Source organism: Crocuta crocuta, unplaced genomic scaffold, assembly GCF_008692635.1.
Source record: "Crocuta crocuta isolate KB4526 unplaced genomic scaffold, BGI_CrCroc_1.0 scaffold383, whole genome shotgun sequence".
Classification (NCBI taxonomy): domain Eukaryota; kingdom Metazoa; phylum Chordata; class Mammalia; order Carnivora; family Hyaenidae; genus Crocuta; species Crocuta crocuta.
Genome location: NW_027531897.1, coordinates 90,168 through 113,753, shown reverse-complemented (window position 1 = coordinate 113,753; position 23,586 = coordinate 90,168). Strand labels below are relative to the sequence as shown.

At 39.1% G+C, this 23,586-nt stretch overlaps 1 protein-coding gene across 2 annotated transcripts in view; it reads right to left on the bottom strand.

The window, feature by feature from the left end:
- The window catches only part of SMN2 (survival of motor neuron 2, centromeric), a 41,248-nt gene extending 29,961 nt beyond the window's left edge, over window positions 1–11,287 (bottom strand). For both annotated transcript variants that reach the window (XM_077773533.1, XM_077773532.1), the window contains exon 1: window positions 11,182–11,287. In XM_077773533.1, the coding sequence (XP_077629659.1) occupies window positions 11,182–11,253 (72 nt within the window). In that variant the 5' untranslated portion in view covers window positions 11,254–11,287. The remainder of the gene's footprint in view (window positions 1–11,181) is intronic.
- Window positions 11,288–23,586: the final 12,299 nt, after the last annotated feature.

Here is a 23,586-nt window from a genome sequence, read left to right as displayed (position 1 = left end):
TTTATGGTGACAGACGTTAACTAGACTTATTGTGGTGTTCATTTTCCAAAGTGTACAAATAATGAACCATTATGTTGCACACCTGAAATTAATACAATGCTATATGTCAATTATACCTCAATAAAAAAAAGGAGAGAAAAGAATAGCTGGTGGATGACCATGGAGCAAACATGCTGAGGAACTAAAAATTAAAAGAATGTGGATAGGTAGAAAAGAAAACAGAAAGCATTTCAAGAAAGACCAGGAGAGAAAAAAAGCATAGAAACAAAAATAAATCCACAGAATATATGATTTCATTTGTATGAGCTATCAAAAGTAGTCAATCAAAAAAACAAAAGGTAAAAAGGTGGGGTGGGGGGGGGAGAAATGCCTCCTATATGGATAGAGCTTTAGTCTGGCAACATTAAAAAGTTTTAGATATCTACTGTACAACAATGTGAATATATTTAACACCACTGAACTCTACAGCTAAAAATGGTTAAGATTTAGGGCACTTGGCTGGCTCAGCTGGTAGAGCATGAGACTCCTGAGCCTGGGGTGGTATGTTCAAACCCCATGTTGGATACAGAGTTTACTTAAAAAAAATGGTTAAGATGATAAATTTTATGTTATGTGTGTGCTTTTAAACCACAATTAAGGGACAGGTGGGTGCCTCAGTTAAGTGTCCAACTCTTGATTTCAGCTCAGGTCATGCTCTCAGGGCGGTGAGAGTGGAGCCTGTTTTGAGATTCTCTCTTTCCCTCTCTCTCTCTGCCTCTCCTCCATGCTTGCTTGCTTTCTCTCTCTCAAAATAAACCACAATTAAAAATAAAAATAGAACAATGTAATTTGATCAGTGAGACTACAAGTCCAACTAGAAGAATCAGGTTCATTCTACATAGTAAATGAAGGTAAGTTTAGATACATAATGTTGATGATGAGAGGACCGTTCTAGGTACTTATATTAAATTAATCCTCACTCAATTGGAGGATTTGTTATAGTGTTAATCAATAATGAGTTCCAAAGAAGACTGTAATAAAACTCATTTAGTTGAAAAACTAATTTAGGTGGCTCTCCTGTTAATCTCCATTATATAGAGAAAAATAAGCTCCAATGTAAAACCGTTAATCTCGGTTTTACCGAGATTTTAACCGATAAAAAGCAATTAAAAATCACTTAATCATTCTGCAGACAAGGAAAGCAATCACAGAGGTAACTGATTTGTTCAAGGTTACACTTCCACTTAAAAAGAGATTCCTTAGAGATTTGGTACAGGGTGAGAAAGCAAACAGCAGAAATTAAGGATAGTGAAGACATATTTTTTTTTAATCACAAAATTAGAAGACAAATTAACGCTCCTGCAACTGGAAATGGGGGCCATCTGTCTGGCTTAGTCAGAGGAGCATGTGAGTCTTGATCTCAGAGTTCTAACTTCGATCCCCATGTCATGTGTAGAGATTACTTAAAAATAAAATCAATTTTTAAAAAAATCTGCAAAAGGTACTACTGTTAAAGGAAGATGAATTCCACTGTTTCAATACAAGGGGGCATTCTTTTTTTTTTTTTTTAAACGTTTACTTATTTTGAGAGAGAGCAAGACAGTGCAAGTGGTAGAGGGGCAGAGAGGGAGAGGGACAGAGAGAGAATCCCAGGCAGGCTATGCAGTGACAGAGGAGCTCGAACTCATGAACCAACCATGAGATCATGACCTGAGCTGAAATCACACACTCAACAGGGTAAAAGGGCAAGATTTGAATCAGGAGTTAAAACCAAGATAGAAATGGAAGAAAAAGTAATGGTGGCTGTAAAGTACCCAAGGCAGAATATATTTGACTGAAAATTTAAGAGGTATCAAGGAAAACACACTTAATAAAAAAGAAAAAGAAAGTCAAATGTTAAATACAGATGACTAGCAAAAAATATTTAAAAAAATTTTTTTAATAGTTTATTTTTTAAAATTTTTTTTTAATGTTTTATTTCTAGGAGAGAGAGAGAGACAGTGTGAGCAGGGGAGGGTCAGAGAGAGAGGGAGTCACAGACTGAAACAGACTCCAGGCTCTGAGCTGGCAGTCAGCACAGAGCCCGACACGGGGCTCAAACCCACGAACCGCGAGATCATGACCTAAGCGAAAGTCGGATGCTTAACCGACTAAGCCACCCAGGTGCCCCAATAGTTTATTTATTTTTGAGACAGGGAGAAACAGAGCATGAGCAAAGGAGGGGCAGAGAGAGAAGGAGACACAGAATCTGAAGTAGGCTCCGGGTTCTGAGCTGTCAGCACAGAGCCTGACACGGGGCTCGAACTCACAAACCACAAGATCATGACCTGAGCCAAAGCTGGACGCTCAACCGACTGAGCCACCCAGGCACCCCACTAGCACAAAACATTTAATGTATGTATAAATGGAGTCCCTGAAGAATAAAAGCTAAAAATCAAAAACAAAAACACTCTGAAAAAAAAATCTTAATGCGTCTAAACAGAAAGACCAAGTCAGGTACAAAATAATCAATTAGTATTAGACTTTCCCATAGAAATTTATGGGAAAAGTATGAGCCAAGTATTTTGTGATACAGCCTATCTGACCTTTAAGTAGCAAGACTAAGTTTACAATGTGGAAGAATACTATCCTCACTCATCTTTCCAGAGAAATCTACTGAAAATAAGCTTCAACCAACCAAGTGTGACCAGGGAAAACTTAGGTTAAAATGAAAGAAAACAAAACCCAAAGGTATTAATATCAAATATATTTAATTTCAATTCTCAGAGAAAAGGAAACTACAGTTGACCCCTGAACAACAGAGGTGGAGGAGGTTACGGGTGCTGAAAATTGTAGGTGAAGAATTGTGCATAGGTGCATATATATATATACATATATGTATATTTATTTTTGAGAGAGTGCAAGTGGGGAAGGGACAGAGGGGGACAGAGGATCTGAAGCAGGCTCTGTGCTTACAGATAATATAAATCCAGTCCATTAACACACGCTTTATGTAAGTATTACGTACTGTACTCCTACAATAAAATAAAAAAAATTAAAATTCAAAGGAAGAGAAAATACATTTATAATTCTGTACTGTATTTATGGGGAAAAAATTCACATATAGGTGGACCTGTACAGCTCAAACCAGGGCTGTTCAAGGGTCAAAATATACCAATTAGACAAGCTGTAAAACTCACATGGAAATAAATACAAAGGATCCAGAAAAGTCAAAACAATTTTGAAAAAGCAAAGCAAAACTGGTGGATTTATATTATCTGACTTCAATAAGTACTGTGAAGCTACTATAATAAAAATTATAGTATTAATAATACAGATTTGAAGGAGTATCTCCACCCCAATGCATTATCAACAAAAGCCAACCTATGGAGAAAGTCCAAATGCCCACTGACTAATAAATGGCTAAAGAAGATGTGGTATGCATATACAATGGAATATTACTCAGCAATTAAAAAGGATGATATCTTGCCATTTGCAACAATGGGGATGGAGCTAGAATGTATTACGCTAAGAAAGATGAGTCAATCAGAGAAAGACAAATACCATACGATTTCTCTCATACGTGGAATTTAAGAAACAAAACAGATGAACATATGGGAGGGGGAAAAAGAGAGACAGGAAACAAACCATAAGAGACTCTTAATGATAGAGAACAAAGTGAGGGCTAATGGAGGGAGGTGGGTGGAGGATGGGCTAGGTGAGTGAAGGGCATTAAGGGGGGGCATGTGTTAGAATGAGCACTGGGTGTTAGAAGTAATGAATCACTGAATTCTATTCCTGAAATTAATATTGTGCTGTACGTTAACTAGAAAAAAGTATGGTATTAGCATTGAGGTAGAGAGATCAATGTAACACAATTGATAACTCAGAAATAGTCCCATGAAAGTTTGACTGATTTCAAACAAAGGCACAAAAGCAATTTAGTAGAGAAAGCATAACAGTGTCAACAAATGGTGCTGAAACAATTGGAAACCCTTATGCAGAAAAAACAATTTGCATCCGCATCATGAGCCATATGCAAAAACTAATCCATAATGGAACACAGACCTAAATGTAAAACCTAAAACTGGGTAACAGAAAAGTCTTTGTGACCTTAGACTGCTTACAAAAAAAAAAGAACAGTGGAAAAAAAAAAAAACTTAAAAATTCGATTTCAGCAAAATGAAAATTTCTATTGTTAAAAAGACAACTTAAGAGATTGAAAAACCACGCCACACACTGGGAGAAAATATTTATAAATAATCTATCTGGTAAAGGTTTTGTATCTAGCATATTTGAAGAACTCTCAAATATGAGCAAAAAGAATCCAATTTAAAAACAGACAAAAGGTCTCAGCATTTTGCCAAAGAAGATGGTATACTGATAGCAAATAAACATATGAAATGATGATTAATAACCATCAGTCATTAGGGAAATGCTAACTAAAATCCTGAGACAGGGGTGCCTGGCTGGCTGGATCAGTTGGTGGAGTATGCGAGTCTTGAGCTCTGGGTCCTGAGTTTGAGCCCCACACTGGATGTAGAGATTACTTAAATAAATAAACAAAATCTTAAAAAAAAAATACAATCATGAGATGGCAATATTAGATTGCCTAAAATCAACAAGAATGACCATTTCTGGGGCACCTGGGTGGCTCAATCAGTTAAGCATCCTATTTGGCTCAGGTCATGATCTCATGGTTTGTGAGTTTGAGCCCCAAACTGGGCTCTCTGCTATCAGCATGGAGCCTGCTTCAGATCTTCTGAAGATCTTCTGTCTTCCCATCCCCTCTGCCTCCCCCTCCACTGCTTGCAAGCTCTCTCTCTCAAAAATTGCACTGTTTGCAATTCTTTCTCTTCCCTCTCTCTCTCCTCCTCCCCCACCCTTTGGCTCTCTCAGAATAGATAAATAAATAAACCTTAAAAAAAATGACCATTCCAAAATTAACAAGAATGTGAAAAAAGTGGAACTCTCATACATTGCTAGTCAAAATGTAAAATGGTTCAACCACTTTGAAGAAGAGTTTTGCCATCTTTTTTAGGTCTAATTGGATTTATTCAATGGGTAACATTGCATTTAGCTAATAGAAGGGTGCTCCCAAGGCAGGTTTTTATTTTTGTTTTTGTTTTATTGTAGGCTCTATACCAACGTGGGGTTTACACTCATGACCTTGAGATCAAGTTGCATGCTCTACCGACTGAGCCAACCAAGTACCCTCCAAGGCGGGTTTTTAAAAAGTTAAAACACACCTACTCCCTGAGTAGATTTCTAAGAGAAATGAAAGCTTATGTCCACACAGCCTTCTTCACTAATACTCACAGCAGCTCTGTTTTTAAGAGTCCCAAAATGAAAACAATCCAAATGTTCATGAACAAGTGAATGCAAAAACAAGTTCTAATAATAAAATGGGATACTGCATCAATAAAAAGAAATGAACAACTAACCTGAAAATAACTATGCTGAGTAAAGAAAGGCAAAGATTTCATGTTTATCAGCTTCTAGAAAATCCATACTAATCGGCGACAGAAGATATGATTCAGCAGTGATTAGGGAACAGGAGATGAGAGTTAAGAGAGAAGGATTATAAAGGGGTATAAAGAAATCCAACCAGCCCACACACTGAGATCATGTGAAGCCCTGAGATGACAGGAAGAAAAGAAATGGCTGTCAGTCTCTAGCTGCTCAGTCCCGGTCTACTGTAGCTCCCGTGACTATGTGAATGCAACCACATGAAAGATCTGAAGAAGTGTCCAGCAAGGCCTTCACAAATTCCTGACCCACAGAAACCATGACAGATAATAAAATAATAATTATTCTTGCAAGCTACTAAGTTTTGGGTGGTTTGTTGCATAACAAGAGCCACCAGAACAGACCATCAGAACTGCCACTACATAGCTGTTTCTCAGTCACCACTAGTATCCCTCACGTTCTTCTACAACTGTCAACTGCTGGAACTTTGGCTGTGATCTCATCTCTTGAGTTATCAGCAAACCTTGCTCCCAATATCTTTACCCTCTTCTCTGAATATTCCCTTTACGTTCTTGCTTTAAAATCTAATTTTCCCCCAAAGATGTCTCTTTCCTTGCAGAAATCTCAAATGAAATGTCTTCTCTTCCATATCCCTCAAATCATCATACCACAGATGGGGAAGCAATCTTACTTGCTCCTTACACCCACTTCCAGATTTTTCTCTCTCCTTTCTTCCTAAAAACTCCCAGTTTTAGAACCCCGTTACTGGACTCCACTGTCTACTATTACTCTTTATGTAATTATCTATAGCCATCTGAGCCATGCCTCCTCATTCCCCCTAGATTTATATCCTACTACTGTCTCCAACGCTACTCCTGCCATTCTTGGTAATTAAAAAAACCCACGTAGATGATCCTGCCAATACCCTATCCTTCCAGGTCTTTAAACTCCTCTGTACCAATGATCTTGTATACCACCCAACTGCAGTTACTAGCTTCTATGGCTCTTACTGACTAGAACCAATAACTGAACCTTTCTGTAACCTCAGTTTAAAGAATCCTCCTACTCTCCTTGGGCAGAAGACATGAACAGATAATTCTCGGAAGAAGACAGAGAGGGCCAAAGACACATGAAAAGATGCTCAACACCACTCATCATTAGCCAAATGCAAATCAAAACTATAATGCGATATCAACTGACATCTGTCTTATAGCTAAAATCAAAAACATAAAAGAAACAACAAAGCTGTAGGAAAAAAGGAATCCTCATGCCCTGCTGCTGGGAATGTAAACTGGAGCAGTCTCTATGGAAAACAGTATGGGGATGCCTCAAAATATTAAAAGCAGAATCCCCCCCCCACACACACACACACAAATAGAACTATCCTATGATCCAGTAATTGCACTGCTGGGTATTTTCCCAAAGAACACAAAAGCATCACCCTGAAAGGACATATACACCCCTATGTTTATTTCTAAAACCATTTTATCTCATCATAACTGTACTCTTTAATCCTCATTCCCTAGGTCCCCCATCCTCCACCCACTTTCCTCTCTGGTAACCATCAGTTTGTTCTCTATAGTTAAGAGTCTTTTTTTGGTTTGTCTGTTTCTTACTTTCTTAAATTCCAAATGAGAGTGAAATCATATGGTATTTTCCTTTCTCTGACTGACTTATTTCTCTTAGCATTATACTCTCTAGAGCTATTCACGTTGCAAATGGCAAGACTTCATTCTTTTTTATGGTTGAGTAATATTCCATTGTATATACATACCACATCTTCTTTATTCATTCATCTATCAGTGGACACATGGGCGGCTTCCACACTTGGGCTATTGTAAATAGTGCTGCTATAAACACTGGGGTACAGGTACTTCTGAATTGGCGTTTTTGTATTTTTTTTTGGTAAATATCCAGTAGTGCCATTGCTAGATCATAAGGTAGTTCTATTTTTTTAATTTTCTAAGGAAAATCCATCCTGTTTTCCACAATGGCTACACCAATTTGCATTTGCACCAACAGTGCAAGAAGGTTCCTTTTTCTTCACATCCTCACCAACACTTGTTTCTTGTATTTTTTATTTTAACCATTCTGAAAAGTGAAGTGACATCTCATTATTTTTTTAAGTAAACTGTGTGCCCGTCATGGGCATTAAACTCATGAGCCCAAGATCAAGTCACATGTTCCACCAAATGAGCCAGCCAGGCACCCCTCATTGTGGTTTTGATTTGCATTTCCTCCATGATGAGTGATGCTATGCATTCATGTGTGTTGGCCATCTGAGAGAGAGCCATGGGAGCACTTGGGTGGCTCAGTCGGTTAAATGTCCGACTTCAGCTCAGGTCATGATCTCACAGTTCATGAGTGCGAGCCCTGCGTTGGTATCTGTGCTGACAGCTCAGAGCCTGGAGCCTGCTTCAGATTCTGTTATCTCCCTCTCTCTCTGACCCTTCCCTGCTCACGCTCTCTTTCGCTCTCAGAAATAAATAAAATAAAAAATAATAAAAATCTAAAAAAAAAGCAGCATCTACATTTAACAATAAGCGAATGAATGAATGAATGCTTAAGTAAGCTCTACATCCACCAACGTGGGGCTTGAACTCAGGACTATGAGATCAAGAGTCATGCACTCTACTGACTGAAACAGCCAGGGGCTTCTCTTCCGTCCATTTTTAAATTGCATTATTTGTTTTTTGGGTGTTAAATTCTATCAGTTCTTCATATACTTTGGACACTAACCCTTTATGGGATATGTCATTTGGAAGTATCTTCTCCCTTTCACTAGGCTACCTTTTAGCTTTGATAACTGTTTCCTTAGCTGTGCAGAAACTTTTCATTTTGATGTAGTCCCAATAGTTTATTTTTGCTTTTATTTCCCTTGTCTCAGGAGACTTATTTGGAAAAATGTTATGATCAATGTCAGAGAGATTACTGCCTATACCCTCTTCAAGGATTTTTATGGATTCAATGTTCACATTTAGGTCTTTAATCCATTTTGAGTTTATTTTTCTGTATGGTCAAAAAAAGTTGACTAGTTTTGTTCTTTTCCATGTGGCTGTCCAGTTTTTCCAACACCATTTGTTGAGATTTTTTAAGCTCTTTTATTTAGTTTGAGAGAAACCGAGAGAGTATGAGCAGGGTAGGGGCAGAGAGAGAGGGAGAAGCTCAAGTAGGCTCCAAGCTGTGCACACGGAGCTCAATGTGGGGCTCAAACCCACAAACTGTGAGAGCACGACTTAAGCTGAAACCAAGAATTGGACACTTAACCAACTGAGCCACCCATGCATCCCTAAGAGATTATCTTTTTCCCACTGTACAATCATTTTGCCGTTGCCAAAGATTAACTGAGCATATAACTGTGGGTTTATTTCTTGGGTCTTGCATTCTATTCCACTGATCTTTGCATTTATTTTTATGCCAGTACCATACTGTTTTAATTACTACTGCTTTGTAACCTAACTTGAAATCTGGAGTTATGATGCCTCCAGTTTCATGTTTGTTTTTCAAGATTGCTTTGGCTATTTGAGGTCGTTTGCAGTTCCATACAAATTTTAGTATTGTTTGTTTCAATTCTGTGAAAAATACTGTTGGTATTTTCATAGGGATTTTTGTTAAATGTGTAAACTGCTTTGGATAGTACATTTTAACAATATTTGTTCTTACAACCCATGAGCATGGAATGTGTTTCCAGTTCTATTATTTACAATAGCCAAATTATCGAAGCAGCCCAGTGTCCACTGACAGATGAATGCCAAAGATGGGGTATACATACACAAATATTACTCAGCCATCAAAGAGAACAAAATCTTTCCATTTGCAATGATGTGTATGAATCTAGAAAGTATAATACTAAACGAAATAATAACGCAGAGAAAAACAAATAGCATATGATCTCACTTACGCGTAGAATTAAGAAACAAAATAGGAAATGGGAGGATGCCTGGCTGGCTCAGTCAGTACATGATGCAATTCTTGATCTCAGGATAGTAAGTTCAAGCCCAATCTTGGGCTTGGAGCCTACTTAAAATAATATAAATTTAAAAAAGGAAAAAAAGATTTTTACCTCTCAAAAACAAACTGATGGTTAACAAATGGGGGGGGGGGGCCACGGGAAACTGGTGAAATACATGAAGGGGATTAAGAGTAAAACTTACCATGATAAGCCCTGAGTAATGTATAAAATGGTTGAACCACTATGTTGTACAACTAAAACTAGTATAGCACTGTATGTTAACTGGAATTAAAACAAAACAAAACAACCCTACAACAGCAAAAAAAGAATCCTACTCTCCAACTACCACCTTCTAGTGTCTGCAACTTACTTCTTCTATCTGGAGAGTGACAATTATTCCACTTCACTGGAACAAAACACTCACCCTCCAAAGTTTGAAACTTTTACTATCCTAATGCTTGTGTCCTTTCTTAGCCAGCTTAAATTCCTGGCCAATTATTAACATAATAACCTTGTACTTCTCCCTCCCCCTTCCTTATATTCACTTGGTAAAAACTACAGCCCTATTATTCTCAACACTTAATTCACTGTGTGCCTGTCTTCACACACTTGAATTGAACTTAGCTGGAGAAAACCCACAATCATGCTGTCTAGTATCCTTTAAAATCATGACCAAAATCTCAAGTACATCTTTCATGTTGCCTAGCAACAGTTCCACTCCATTTCAACACTCATCCACTCTCCCTACTTTCTTCTTTCTCTCTGCTTAAACCTCCCAAACCTGCGTCCTCCACACTCCTAGGTGATGGCCTTACTTCTTTTAATCAGAACAGCCACAATCAAAAGAGAGCTTTCACAAATCTGCCCATCCACACAAGTCTGTACCCATATAAGTGTCACCACATGAACTGTCAATGTTTCTAACGAAGGCCAAATCCATCTTCTCTTATCTACTTTAGAACATTGCTTCAACACTTCTCTTTTGCCCCTTGCATCGTCAAGTTTTCCAATTTTATTTCATCTTTCCCACAGCCCACAAAACGCTGAAACAGGTTTCTCTCCTCTTACAAACAAAAAACACAACTGAGAATCCTGTTTATTTTACTCTCCCCTTTATCCACTGGCCAATTTCTCTACCTTCTCTTTACAATAAAACTTGAAATATTTACTTATTAATTTTGTCTTGACTTTCTCCTCTCCCCGCTCCAAACTCACTCCAATCAGATTTCACCCCAGGCTGAGCTTCTGATTTCCCCCCTTATAAACCTATTCTACTTGCAGTCTTCTCCGCTTCAGTACATCTCCGGAAAAACAACTTCATCTTCTTATCTGTTTGGGACAATCTTGGAATTATCTTTGATTTTCCTCTCTCAAACCTCCATTATCGAATCTATATGCAAAACCTCTTGCCGTTGGTTTCAAATTATACCCGGAAAGCCAATAACTTGCTTTTCACTGCTAACACCTTGATCTAAAACTGGGGCATTTCAACGGTCTCCTCCCTGGTTTGCCTGCTTCACCCCGGGCTGCCCCCGCACACTCCCCAACCAGAAAAAAATGGACAAACTAAGGCACAGTCAAGCTGAGATGGGGAATCGGTTCTAACTTATCACGGTGCCCAAGCTGCACGAAGAAAGAGCTTGCGGCTATAGCTCTCAAATTGGTAAAGACGTAGAAACCTGCGGAGTATCTCCCCGCAGTCAGCGAACCCGCCCGGTCCAACCCAGCCGCGAAGACCCGAGCCGGACGCTCGCAGCGGGCACCGGGGGCGCGTCGGGAGGCGGCGCCGTCCAAGACCTTACCTGGCCCGTGCCGCGCCGGAACAGCACCGAGTCCTCCTGCTCGGGAACACCGCCGCCTCCGCCCATCGCCATGGCGAGCCTACTGCCGGGTGCACGGCGTGGGCTCCGTCTCTCTGAAAGCGACAACTTCCGCCGCTGGAGGCTTCTGGGAGCGGAAGAGTACGGTATCCTGGAGACCGGCCACGGGGCCTGGGGGATTCCCGTTGCTCTTTTGGAGTCGATTTGCTCTTTCCTGCGTTCTTTCGTTTCACGTTTTCGTAGGTTGGCAGAGTGATTCCCGCCAGGGATTTTTTTGTTTTAAACAGTAAGTTTTTAAAACAATGAATTTCCACAGGAAATAATGTTCATTGCAAATAGTTTAGAACTGGGTAGAAATACAAAAATAAGGAGCGCCTGGGTGGCTCAGGGGGTTGAGGGTCTGACTCTTTGATTTCCGCGCAGGTGATGATCCCAGGAATTTGGGATCCAGCCCTGTGTTCTGCTTGGCACCGAGCCTGGAGACTGTTTAAAATTCTTTCTTTCTCCCTCTGTCCCTCTCCCCCACTCCTGCATGCGCTCTCTGAAATAAAAATAAGCCCAGATGTAACCAATAGTAGTATAGCCACCATTTTAAGTGCTTTACAGAGTTATATGTATTTTAAATTTTTTAAAACTTTTAAATGTTTATTTTTGAGACTGAGAGAGATAGAGCATGAGCAGGGGAGGGACACAGAGAGGGAGACAGAATCCGAAGCAGCCTCCAGGCTCTGAGCTGCCAGCACAGAGCCCGATGTGGGGCTCAAACCCACGAACCTCAAGATCATGCCCTGAGCTGAAGTCAGAAGCTTAACCAACTAAGCCACCCAGGTGCCCCCAATTTTTTTTTTTTTTTAAGAATGAGCACGTGAGCTGGGGAGAGGGGCGGATGTAGAGAAACTTAAGCAGGGTCTATGCTCAGCGCACAGCCAGACAAGGGGCTCAACCCCACCATCCTGGGGTCACGACTTCAGCTGAAATCAAGAGTCCCATGCTCAACATCCTGTGTCACTCAAGCACCTCTGTATTTTATTTTCACAACCCCATAAATGACGAATTATTGTTCCCATTTAAAAGATAAAATGGGGCACCTGAGTGGCTCAGTCGGTTAAACACCTGACTTCAGCTCAGGTCATGATCTCACGGTTGGTGGGTTCAAGCCCCATATCGGGCTCTGCTGACAGCTCGGAGCCTGAAGCCCTGCTTCAGATTCTGCGTCTCTCTCTCTCTCTCTCTGTCCTCCTTGGGTTACATTCTGTCTCTCTCAAAAATAAATAAACACTAAAAATTTTTCAAAAAATAAAGAAACTTTCAGTGGTACTTGTGTACTATAGACTACTACTCAGCAATTAAAAAATAGGAATGAGGGGCTCCTGACTTGCTCAGTTGGTATAGCATGCGACTTGATTTGGGGGTTTTGAGTTTCAGCCCCACAATGGGTGGTAGAGATTACATTAAAATTCTTTTAAGAAAGAATGAAGTACTGATACATATATAAATATATATATACACATATATAAATATATATATATACATTAAAAAAAGGAAANCGAAAGTCGGACGCTTAACCGACTAAGCCACCCAGGTGCCCCTAATATTCACTTTCCTAAGGCTTCTTTGGAAATTTTTAAACTGAAAAAAAAAAAAGGTCAAAATAAATGGGAATGCATCAAACTTTCATCCTTTGCACAGTGAATGAAACCAACAAAAGACAACCTATTGAATTGGCAAAGATATTCTCACAAATGACCGGGTAAGAGATTAACATCCAAAATCTATAAAGAACTCCTAAAACTCGATGTAAAAAACAAAAAACAAAAAAACCCAGGAATCTAATAAAAAATGTGCAGAGGCCCTGCATAGACATCTTTCCCAAAAACACATACAGATGTCACAGGTACGTGAAAAGATGCTCAGTATCACTAAACCTTAGGAAAATGTAAATCAAAACCACAATGAGCTATTACCCCACGGGTGTCAGAATGGCTATTATCAAAAAGACAAGATAGAACAAGTGTAAGGATGCAAAGAAAACTCAGTAGTTATTGCACTATTGGTGGGAACATAAATTGATGCAGACACCAGATGAGTGGTAAAGCTATATTTATACACAGAAGCACAATGGAATATAGTCTTAAAAAGAATGAAATCTTTACAACATGGACTGAACTAGAGGTTATCATGCTAAGTGAGATGAGTCAGATAAAGACAAATACCATATGACTTCACTTATATATGGAAACTAAAAAACAAATGATCATAACAGATTCATAGAGAACAAACTCACAATTGCCATGGGATGGGGGTTGGGGGGAAAGTATGAGAATAGATGAAGTGAAAGGGATAGAGAAGAAAAGTGGGATCAAATGTCTAATGTGGTTTTTTTTCCCCTGTCTTGATATGGGTCAAGCAGGTCTTTAAATCTTAGGAGGCATTTACCATTTTCTTTTCCAAATTCTTTACTAAGTATTTAGGATTGCCAGATGGATTCCATGTATATATTGTAATTTTCTTTTAAAAAATATCTATCCAAGGAAGTTTGAGGGTTCCTCTTTGGCTNCGACGCGGGGCTCGAACCCACGAACCGCGAGATCATGACCTAAGCGAAAGTCGGACGCTTAACCGACTAAGCCACCCAGGCGCCCCAGATCTATTTTTTTTTTAAAGCCACTGAGATTGTTTTCAATCATAAAAATTCTGATAATGTCATTTAAAAATTTTTTAATACTTATTTAATTTTGAGAGAGAAAGAGACAGGCTGAAAGAGAGGGGGACAGAATATCCATAGTTGGCTCTGTGCTGACAGCAGATAGCCCAAAGCAGGGCTCACACTCACCACCTGGAGATCGATAGTCACATGTTCCTCCAACTGGGCCACCCAGGCACCGCCTCACAATGACATTTGATGCAGAAATTTAGGCAGAATTTGGAATCAGGTTTTTGTCTTCATATTTTTTGAGATATAACTTATATAACATAGAATTCACCATTTTAAAGCATACAATTTAGTAGTGTTTAGTATATTGAAAGGTTATATAGCCAGCACCAATTCCAGAACATTTGCATCACCCCAAAAAGAAACCTTGTCTACATTAAGCAGGCTCTCCTCATTCTTCCCTGCTTCCATCTGCTCATCACTACTAATCTACTTTCTGTCTTTATGGATTTACTTATTCTGGATATTCTATACAAATGCAATCTGTGGTCTTTTGTGTCTGGACTTTTTCACTTAGCATAAGGTTTTCAAGGAAAAATTAGCATTTTAATACATTTAGAATGGCAGGTTCTTTGTTGAAAAAAGTATTTTTACTTATCAGGACCAGGTTCCTCAACAGAAATGGACCTATGGCACTTTTATTCTCAAAGAAAAGATGAAATTCTTTTATTCCTGATGGTTACATCCATAATTGAATCACTGTATTTTAGTTATTTTATGTGATAGACAAAGCATTCAAAGCACTATGTAGTGAACTTCCAAAGGAAACCATTTCACCCAATTTGAAGGCACTTATGTAAACATTAAATTTAACTTCATGAACTGGAACCAGTCTTTGTGTGTATGGAATTTCAATACCAAAAACCCACTTTCGGTGACTCTTAGAACTTGCCCATGAGCAAATAAAGAATTCAAATGATAGTGTCCAGGCTTCCAATTTGAATTTCACGTGGAATAGTGCATAAACAAAAGGCCAAAACCAATTAGCTCCTTCCCTTATGTTATCAGGGTCTACGGGCAGGAGATCAGAGAGGTGTCCATGATTTTAGAACAAGATGGCTCAGTGAACTGTTAAAGCAGCAGAAAATTAAAAATTACAAATGATGTTTTGGAGAAATATTTGAATGATTTAATGGACGAAGATATTAATGGGTAGATATAATTTGCCATCCAGTATGCGAAGATTTGAATCCCCACCCTCACATCATATATCGAAATACATTCTAGGTGATTTTTATAAACTTGGGATGGGGGAGATCCTAAGATAGAAACAAGAAACCATGGAAGTACTGAAAAAAATCTCTCTTGGGAGTCAGGTGGGTAATGTAAATGAGTTAAGGAGGAGTAAGCAAAAAGAGGTTGTGGGTACTGTAATCACTTGTATGGTGCCTATTCCTCCCCACCTCCCACTTACTCCATCCAGTCCCTGCCCCAACAGAGGTATTCTAGTTCACATTAAAAAGTTTTTTAACAGGAGCGCCTGGGTAGCTCAGGCAGTTGAGCGTCCAACTTCGGCCTAGGTCATGATCTCCCGGTTCATGGGTTTGAGCCCCGCGTCGGGCTCTGTGCTGACAGCTCAGAGCCTGGAGCCTGCTTCAGATTCTGTGTCTCCCTCTCTCTGACCCTCCCCTGCTCATGCTGTCTCTCTCTCAGAAATAAATAAAAAAAAATTAATTTTTTAAGAAAACGTTTTAACAAATGGGGCACTTGGGTGGCTCAGACAGTTAAGTGTCTGACTTTGGCTCAGGCCTTATCTCTCAGGTGATGAGTTTGAGCCCTGCATTGGGCTGTCTGCTGTGAGCATGGAACCCACTTCAGATCCTCTTGCCCTCCTGTCTCTCTGCCCCTCCCCTGCTCATGCTATCTCTCAAAAAAAACTTTAGGGGCACCTGGGTGGCTCAGTCGGTTAAGTGTCCGACTTCGGGTTAGGTCATGATCTCATGGTTCGTGGGTTCGAGCCCCACGTCGGGTTCTGTGCTGACAGCTCAGAGCGTGGAGCATGCTTCAGATTCTGTGTCTCCCTTTCTCTCTGCCCCTCCCCCGCTCATGCTCTGTCTCTTTCTGTCTCAAAAATAAATAAACTATAAAAAAAAGTTTAAAAAATAAGTAAACATTAAAAAATAGTCTTAAAAATGTCTTAACATGTCAGCCAGGATAAGTCTGCTTTCAGTCTGCATGCTTACTCATAAGGAAACTACACTTAGGATAATGTAGTTACAAGCAAAATAAATAAAATGAAAGTACAAGCAATAGTTTGGAAAATATTTGTAACCTATTTAGAAAAACTGCAAAACAAAACAAAGACCAGAACAAGCTATTCCTTGGAGGGAAAAATAATGGCCAATAAATATGCAAATAAGCCTCAGTGCTGCCCTCAGTTGGCCTGGTTCCATATCCTTAACCTGTCTCTAATTAGCTGGGTAACCTTGGGGGAAGTTCCTTAATTAAAATCTCAATTTCTTTACCCATAAAGATAGATATAATATTAGTACCTACATGTGAAAGCTAAATAAAAAGCACAAAGCAGAGAGAAAGGATGAGTAGATCAGAAGAGAAAATCCAAATGCCCAATAAATATGATAAAGCGCTCAACCTCTGCCGTTAAGAAATTACAGGGGCACCTGGGTGGCTCAGTCGGTTAAGTGTCCGATTTTGCCTCAGGTCATGATCTCGTGGCTGGTGGGTTCAAGCCCCCCATCGGGCTCTGTGCTGACAGCTCAGAGCTTGTAGCCTGCTTCAGATACTGTGTCTCCCTCTCTCTCTGCCCCTCCCGCACTCACACTCTCTCTCTCAAAAAAAAAAAAAATTAAAAAAATTACAGATTAAAACTAATATACCACTTTTCACTCAGGATGCAAAATTATTAGAAATTAACATTTGATGTTATCAAGGGCATGGGATATGAAGACCTACTCTTGTTAGAAGTACCTGCTTAAAATTGCAAATGCATGGAATATAACTTTGTACTAGAAATCCTACCTTTAAGAATCCATTCTTATAGAAATAAAAGAATCATTACCTAGAGTTAAGTATGACTATATTACATAATTGTTTGTAGTGGCAAAAGCTTACAAACATCCCCAATATCCATGAGTAAGGAAATGACTGGATAAATTACAATATAGACATACCAAAGTTAGATCTATATTGACTGACCTGGAGGCATAGGTTTGAAAAAAAAAAAAATCAAGTTACAGCTAAGTTTCCCATTTTTGTTTAAAAAAACAACTTCCTGTAGTGCGTTGAATACTGCCCCCCAAAAATGGTATGTCCACCAGATACAGATATTGTGATGTGACCTTATTTGTAAAGGGTTTTGCTACTATAATTAAGGAATTCAAGATGAGATCATCCCAATTAGAGTGGTTCCTAACCCCAATGACAAATGTCCTTATAATAAACAGGAAGAAGCCTGAGAAGAAGGCCATATGAAAACAGAGACATAGGAGTTTTGGTACCACAAGCCAAGTAACACCTGGAGCAACTAGAAACTCAAGAGGAAAGGTTTTCCCCTCAGATCTTCAGAGGGCTTATGGTCCTGCTGATAACTTTCTTTTAGACTTTTGGCCTGTAGACCTGTGAAATAATAAATTCCTGTTATCATAAGCCACCAAGTTTGTGGTACTTTGTTATGGCAACCCTAGGAAATCCTCAATATCCCTTAGTTATATTTGTGTTTATAAATGCTTAAGTGAGCATTGAGGAAAACCAGAAAACAATTTTATAAATCTTATGTCCCAGCAAGTTCCACTTAATATACATTAACAAGTATTTATGACCATGATAAGATATATAAAAACATGTTTATGACAGAATCACACTTAAAAGCTCCGAACTAAGAGCAATCCAAATGTCCATGAAAAGTGGAGAGGAAAACTAAATTATGGTATATGTATGTAACAGAACACTACCCAAGTTCTGTGATTAAGATATAACTCCTCGTACACAAAAGACAAAGACCTAATGTTGAACAAACGAAGTCAAACTTAAATGAGTGCATGCTGAGTGATTCGACCCATGTGAAATTCAAAAACATGCAAAATGAATCTATAGTGATCACCACAAAGGAGCCTCCTAGAAATGTCTGTGTACCTTATTTTGGGTAGAATCTACGTAAAAGTCAATAAAAATATATACTTATGATGTATGTTAATACCAGTTCACTGGGATAAATGTCCAGGAGTGCCATTACTAGATCATATAGTAAGGGTATATTTAGATTTTTAAGTTACTCATTTATGGCTAAAATTTTTTTGGCCCTTCTGTTACATTTTCCCAAATTTTTAATCATGAGCAGGCATTAATTTTGGGGGGCTGAAAGCTGGTGGAGGTAACAATGGCATGACCCTCATCATTTCTCACACTTCAGACATTTCCTTACCTTCTTCAACATTCATCCTATCATGTAACTGTATTATTTAATTTTAATCTTATCCTTGCAATAAGATTAGTGGACTCTTTGAGTCTGGCCAGCATCCATTCCTTCTTCTTTCTGGCAACAGAACCCCGTTTTTGCTAGGGGGACCACCTGTTCCTCACTGGATGCAGTCTTGATTATACCTTCATGTTAGGCACCTACCCTTCCCTTGCTGAGGGGAAGGCATGTAACCTAAACAAGTTCATGTGGAGGAACTCTGAATGACATAATGACGGAAAATAGTTGCCAAAATTTCAGTCTGAGAGCAGCATTGTGGGGGAAAAACACTTCTCATGGTACCTGGAACTGTCCCAACTGTTGACTTTTCCAAAGCCTTCAGTCTTCAACTTTTCCTTGGACTCTGGAGTCTTTCATCCACTCAAATAATCATCGTGCTTATTTGTAATTAATGATTCTGTTTGCAACTATAAATTTCAACATACCATCAAATCACAGGTCTGATGTATTTATATTTCTTCAAGGATACATTCAAATACATAACTCTCTATTAAATGTCTATTCGTAAGCCACCCTAACATTCATCTTGAATGGTACAAAGCCTTTGACCAATGCCTCCTCCCCCAAAATTCCAAGTCCTTTATAAAATCCTGTGTCATGCAATTTCTGTCTATAAAAAGAAGGTATTCAACAGGATTTTGTCATTACAGTCAGGTTGGTAGGCTATTTCTTGGAAACTAAAAAAATTATGTAAAAAAATCTTCTTTCAGTAATACTAAAGGCATGTTCTTGCATGGATACACCAGCAAGCAAAGTCATGTCCAAATGATAAAGTAGCATGAGTAGTATGTGGTAAATGTTATATTAATCAAAATAAAATTTTAACATTTCAATTTTCCTGGGCAAAGAGCCTAATAGCAGGCTACTCTGAACTTTTTCATGTGTGGTAATTTAGTGGTAAAAGGTTTTTGTTTTGTTTTTAAATTTTAATGTTTTTTATTTATTTCTGAGAGAGAGAGTGAGAGAGAGACAGTGTGAGCAGGGGAGGGTCAGAGACAGAGGGAGACACAGAATCCGAAACAAGCTCCAGGCTCTGAGCTAGGTGTCAGCACAGAGCCCGATGCAGGCCTCAAACCCACGAGCGTGAGATGATGATCTGAGCCAAAGTCGGATGCTTAACCGACTGAGCCACCCAGGCACCCCTTAAAAGGTTTTTGTTTTTAAAAAGCAAAGTTCTAAGGGAAAGCCTGTATGAACTTTTAAACCTTGCTGCAATTTATGGGAAAGTGCATTTCAGCAACTCAAGAGTCATTCTTCTTTTCCCATTGACATTTTCATGACTAGATCATCTGTAAAGACCATATATTCCAAGATGTGATTACTAAATAGTAAATACTTTAGCATATAAAGTTGCTAGAGGCAGTTTAATAAATTTCCTTATTCTAATAGAAAACTGTGATTGACATCTCCATAAAAGTAATTCAGTTTTTCAATTCAATTTTTATGTTTTTTTGTTTTGTTTTTTTTAAAATAGGTTATCACCAAATGCAATTAGGAGCTTACCTCAACAAGTTGACATGCTCCCTGCTTAGTTTGGATCATTGCTGGTAATGACACAGATGGTAAGATGTCCCAATCTCATTATCTAACAGCCAAAGTCAATTTTTATTAGGTTTTCACTTTAGGGATATTTTCTCTTCCAAAGCTTCATTGAGGTATGATTTACAGTATATTTAAGGTGTACAATATGACTTGACATACACATATATTGTTGAAGGACATGCTTTCTAAAGTTTAATAGTTTTTTTTTTTAATGTTTTATTTATTTCTAGGAGAGAGAGAGAGAGAGACAGCGTGAGCAGGGGAGGGTCAGAGAGAGAGGGAGTCACAGACTCTGAAACAGGCTCCAGGCTCTGAGCTGGCAGTCAGCACAGAACCCGACGCGGGGCTCGAACCCATGAACCGCGAGATCATGACCTAAGCGAAAAGTCGGACGCTTAACCGACTAAGCCACCCAGGCGCCCCTAAAGTTTAATAGTTTTCAAATAGCTTGTAGACTCAAAGCTAATAGCAGTAGTGGGACACGTGCCTTGAATAGAAGGGCTCTCTTTCTAAGGCACAACTTGGAAATACATAAAGATTCTCACTTTATATAAGTGAGTAGACTCTTTCCATCAAAACATGCAGAAGAAAAGCAACATATATTTTTAAAAAGTGAGAAAAATAATGTCAGTAATCAGTATTTCCTGCAAGCCCTACTTTTCAAAATCAAGTTATAGTGTGTTAAGTGGGTAACAATTTCTTACACACACAACTAATAGAAAAGGAGTCAAGTAGCTGATGCAACTGATCGTACTGTTTTCACCCTGGCGGTAGGGCTGCTACCACTTATTTTTCAGCAGGACTTAGGAAGATTTCTAGTGACAATCCACTACCTCCTATTAAGGATGATGCAAGACAGTAATTTTAATGCCTGCAGGAGTGTTACATGAACTTCGAAATTTTCTAAATTACATTTTAAAGTTGGCACTACTTTGTCTAAATTTTATCTTGCCTTAACAACATGCCAAAAGAATTATCTAAAGTTAATATATAAATTAACATTACTGACTGGATGCAATTATTCATGTATATTTTCCTTACTATTTTGTTATTGAGATACTAAGGGAAATAGCTTGACTAGTTACCCTCTTAATGAGTTTAGCTATTTTGGGGCATCTGGATGGCTCAGTTGATTAAGCGTCTGACTTCAGCTCTGGTCATGATCTCATGATGCCCTGTGTGGGGCTCTGGGCTGACAGCTCAGAGGCCAGAACCTGCTTTGGATTCTGTGTCTCCCTCTCTCTTTGCCCCTCCCCAGCTTGTGCTCTGTCTCTCTTGATCTCAGAAATAAACATGAAAATAAAGTGTAGCTATTTTACTTACCTTGCTTAAACATACTACATGAAAAGAAATTAAAGTGTCAATATATTAATTAGCGCAATTACACTTCATTTGTTTCCGCTCACATAACTTTTCCATCTGCCGTGAGGAAACACAGTCATGTTAAAGTTAAAAACAAAACCCTTTATCTTAACAATGCACTCATTCAAGTAAATGCCATCAAACAATTAAGATTCAGTTTTGGATTTAAGTCTTAGTAATTACAGCATAGAAATATTCCTTATCCTAATATCCATGTTCATTTACAAACTGCAGTTTTCTCTAGATTTATAAGGATTAACTGATTAAAATTTTTTTTACATTTTAGTATTTTATTTTTATTTTTTAAATGTTTTTAATGTTTATTTGAGAGAGAAAATGTGCACACAAACACAAGTGGGGCAGGGGCAGAGAGAGAGAGAGAAACACAGCATCTGAGCTGTCAGCACAGAGCTCAACATGGGGCTTGAACCCACAAACTATGAGATCATGACCTGAGCCAAAGCTGGACAATTAACCAACTGAGCCACCCACCCAGTGGCTCTGACTTTTTTTTTTTTTTTTTAATGAGCTAGAGTGCAAGCAGAGGAGGGACAGAGAGAGAGAATCCAAAGCAGACACTATGCTGCCAGCACAGAGCCTGATGCAGGGTGAAAACCACAAACCTTAAGATCATGACCTGAGCCGAGGATGGTTGCCCAACCAAGACATTTTAACATTTTTAAAAAAGTTTATCTTGAAATGGGGACAGATGAGAGAAGGGTAGAGAGAGAAGGAGAGAGAATCCCAAGTAGGCTCTGTGCTCAATCCTAGGAACCTGAGATCATGAGTGTAGCTGAAACCAAGAGTAGGATGGTCAACCAACAGAGCCACCCAGGTGCCCCTCTAATTGAATCTATGAGTATAGGGCCCACTTTCCATTTTTGGTCCCCCCTCGTTGCCCCTCCCCTGCTTGAATGCCCTCTCTCAAAATAAAAATTTTTAAAAAGACATGGATGGGGCACCTGGGTGCCTCACTTGGTTAAGTGTCTGACTTCAGCTCAGGTCATGATCTCGTAGTCCATGAGTTCGAGTCCCGCATCAGGCTCTGTGCTGACAACTCAGAGCCTGGATCCTGCTTCTGATTCTGTGTCTCTCTCTCTACCCCTCCCTCGCTTGCACTCTGTCTCTCTCCGTCTCTCAAAAATAAACATTAAAAAAAATTTTTTTAAGTCATAGGAATTACCCATTACAAAAAAAAAACAAAACACAACAACAAAGGATACAGCTCAGAGCAAAACAAGTGCTTTGTACTCATGACTTATCAGTATGTAGAAATTTTGGAAATAGGATTTCAGAAGTCAGACCCATAAAGAATCTTTATGTATGGGGTGCCTGGGTGGCTCAGTTGGTTAAACGTCCAACTCTGGATTTTGGCTCCAGTCATGATCTCATGGTTTGGGAGATTGAACCCCTGCTTGAGATTCTTTCTTTCCCTCTCTGTCCTTCCCTTGCTCATGTCCTTGTGTGCTCACTCTCTAATAGATATTAGAAAAAAAAAAAAACAACTCAGGGCGCCTGGGTGGCTCAGTTGGTTAAGCGTCCGACTTCAGCTCAGGTCATGATCTCATGGTTCGTGGGTTCAAGCCCTGTGTCAGGCTCTGTGCTGACAGCTAGCTCAGAGCCTGGAGCCTCGTTCAGATTCTATATCTCCTGCTCTCTCTCTCTTTCTCCCCCAGAAATAAAACATTAAAAAAAAAAAGGCGCTCAACTTCAAGCTGCATTACAAAGCTGTAATCATCAAGACAGTATGGTACTGGCACAAGAAAAGACACTCAGATCAATGGAACAAAATAGAGAACCCAGAAATGGACCCAAAAATGTATGGCCAACTCATCTTTGACAAAGGAGAAAAGAATATTCAATGGACTAAAGACAGTCTCTTCAGAAAGTGGTGCTGGGAAACTGGACAGTGACATGCAGAAAAATGAACCTGGACCACTTTCTTCTATCATACACAAAAATAAACTCAAAATGGATGTCAGGAAGCCATCAAAATCCTGGAGGAGAAAGCAGGCAAGAACCTCTTTGACCTTGGCCACAGCAACTTCTTACTCAACACGTCTCAGGAAGCAAGGAAAACAAAGGCAAAAGTGAACTATTGGGACCTCATCAAAATAAAAAGCTTCTGCACAGTGAAGGAAATAATCAGCAAAACTAAAAGGCAACCAATAGAAGATATTTGCAAATGACGTAGACAGCGGGTTAGTATCCAAAAGCTATAAAGAACTTATCAAACTCAACACCCAGAAAACAAATAATCATTGATGAAATGGGCTAAAGACATAAACAGACACTTTTCTAAAGAAGACATCCAGATGGCCAACCGACACGTGAA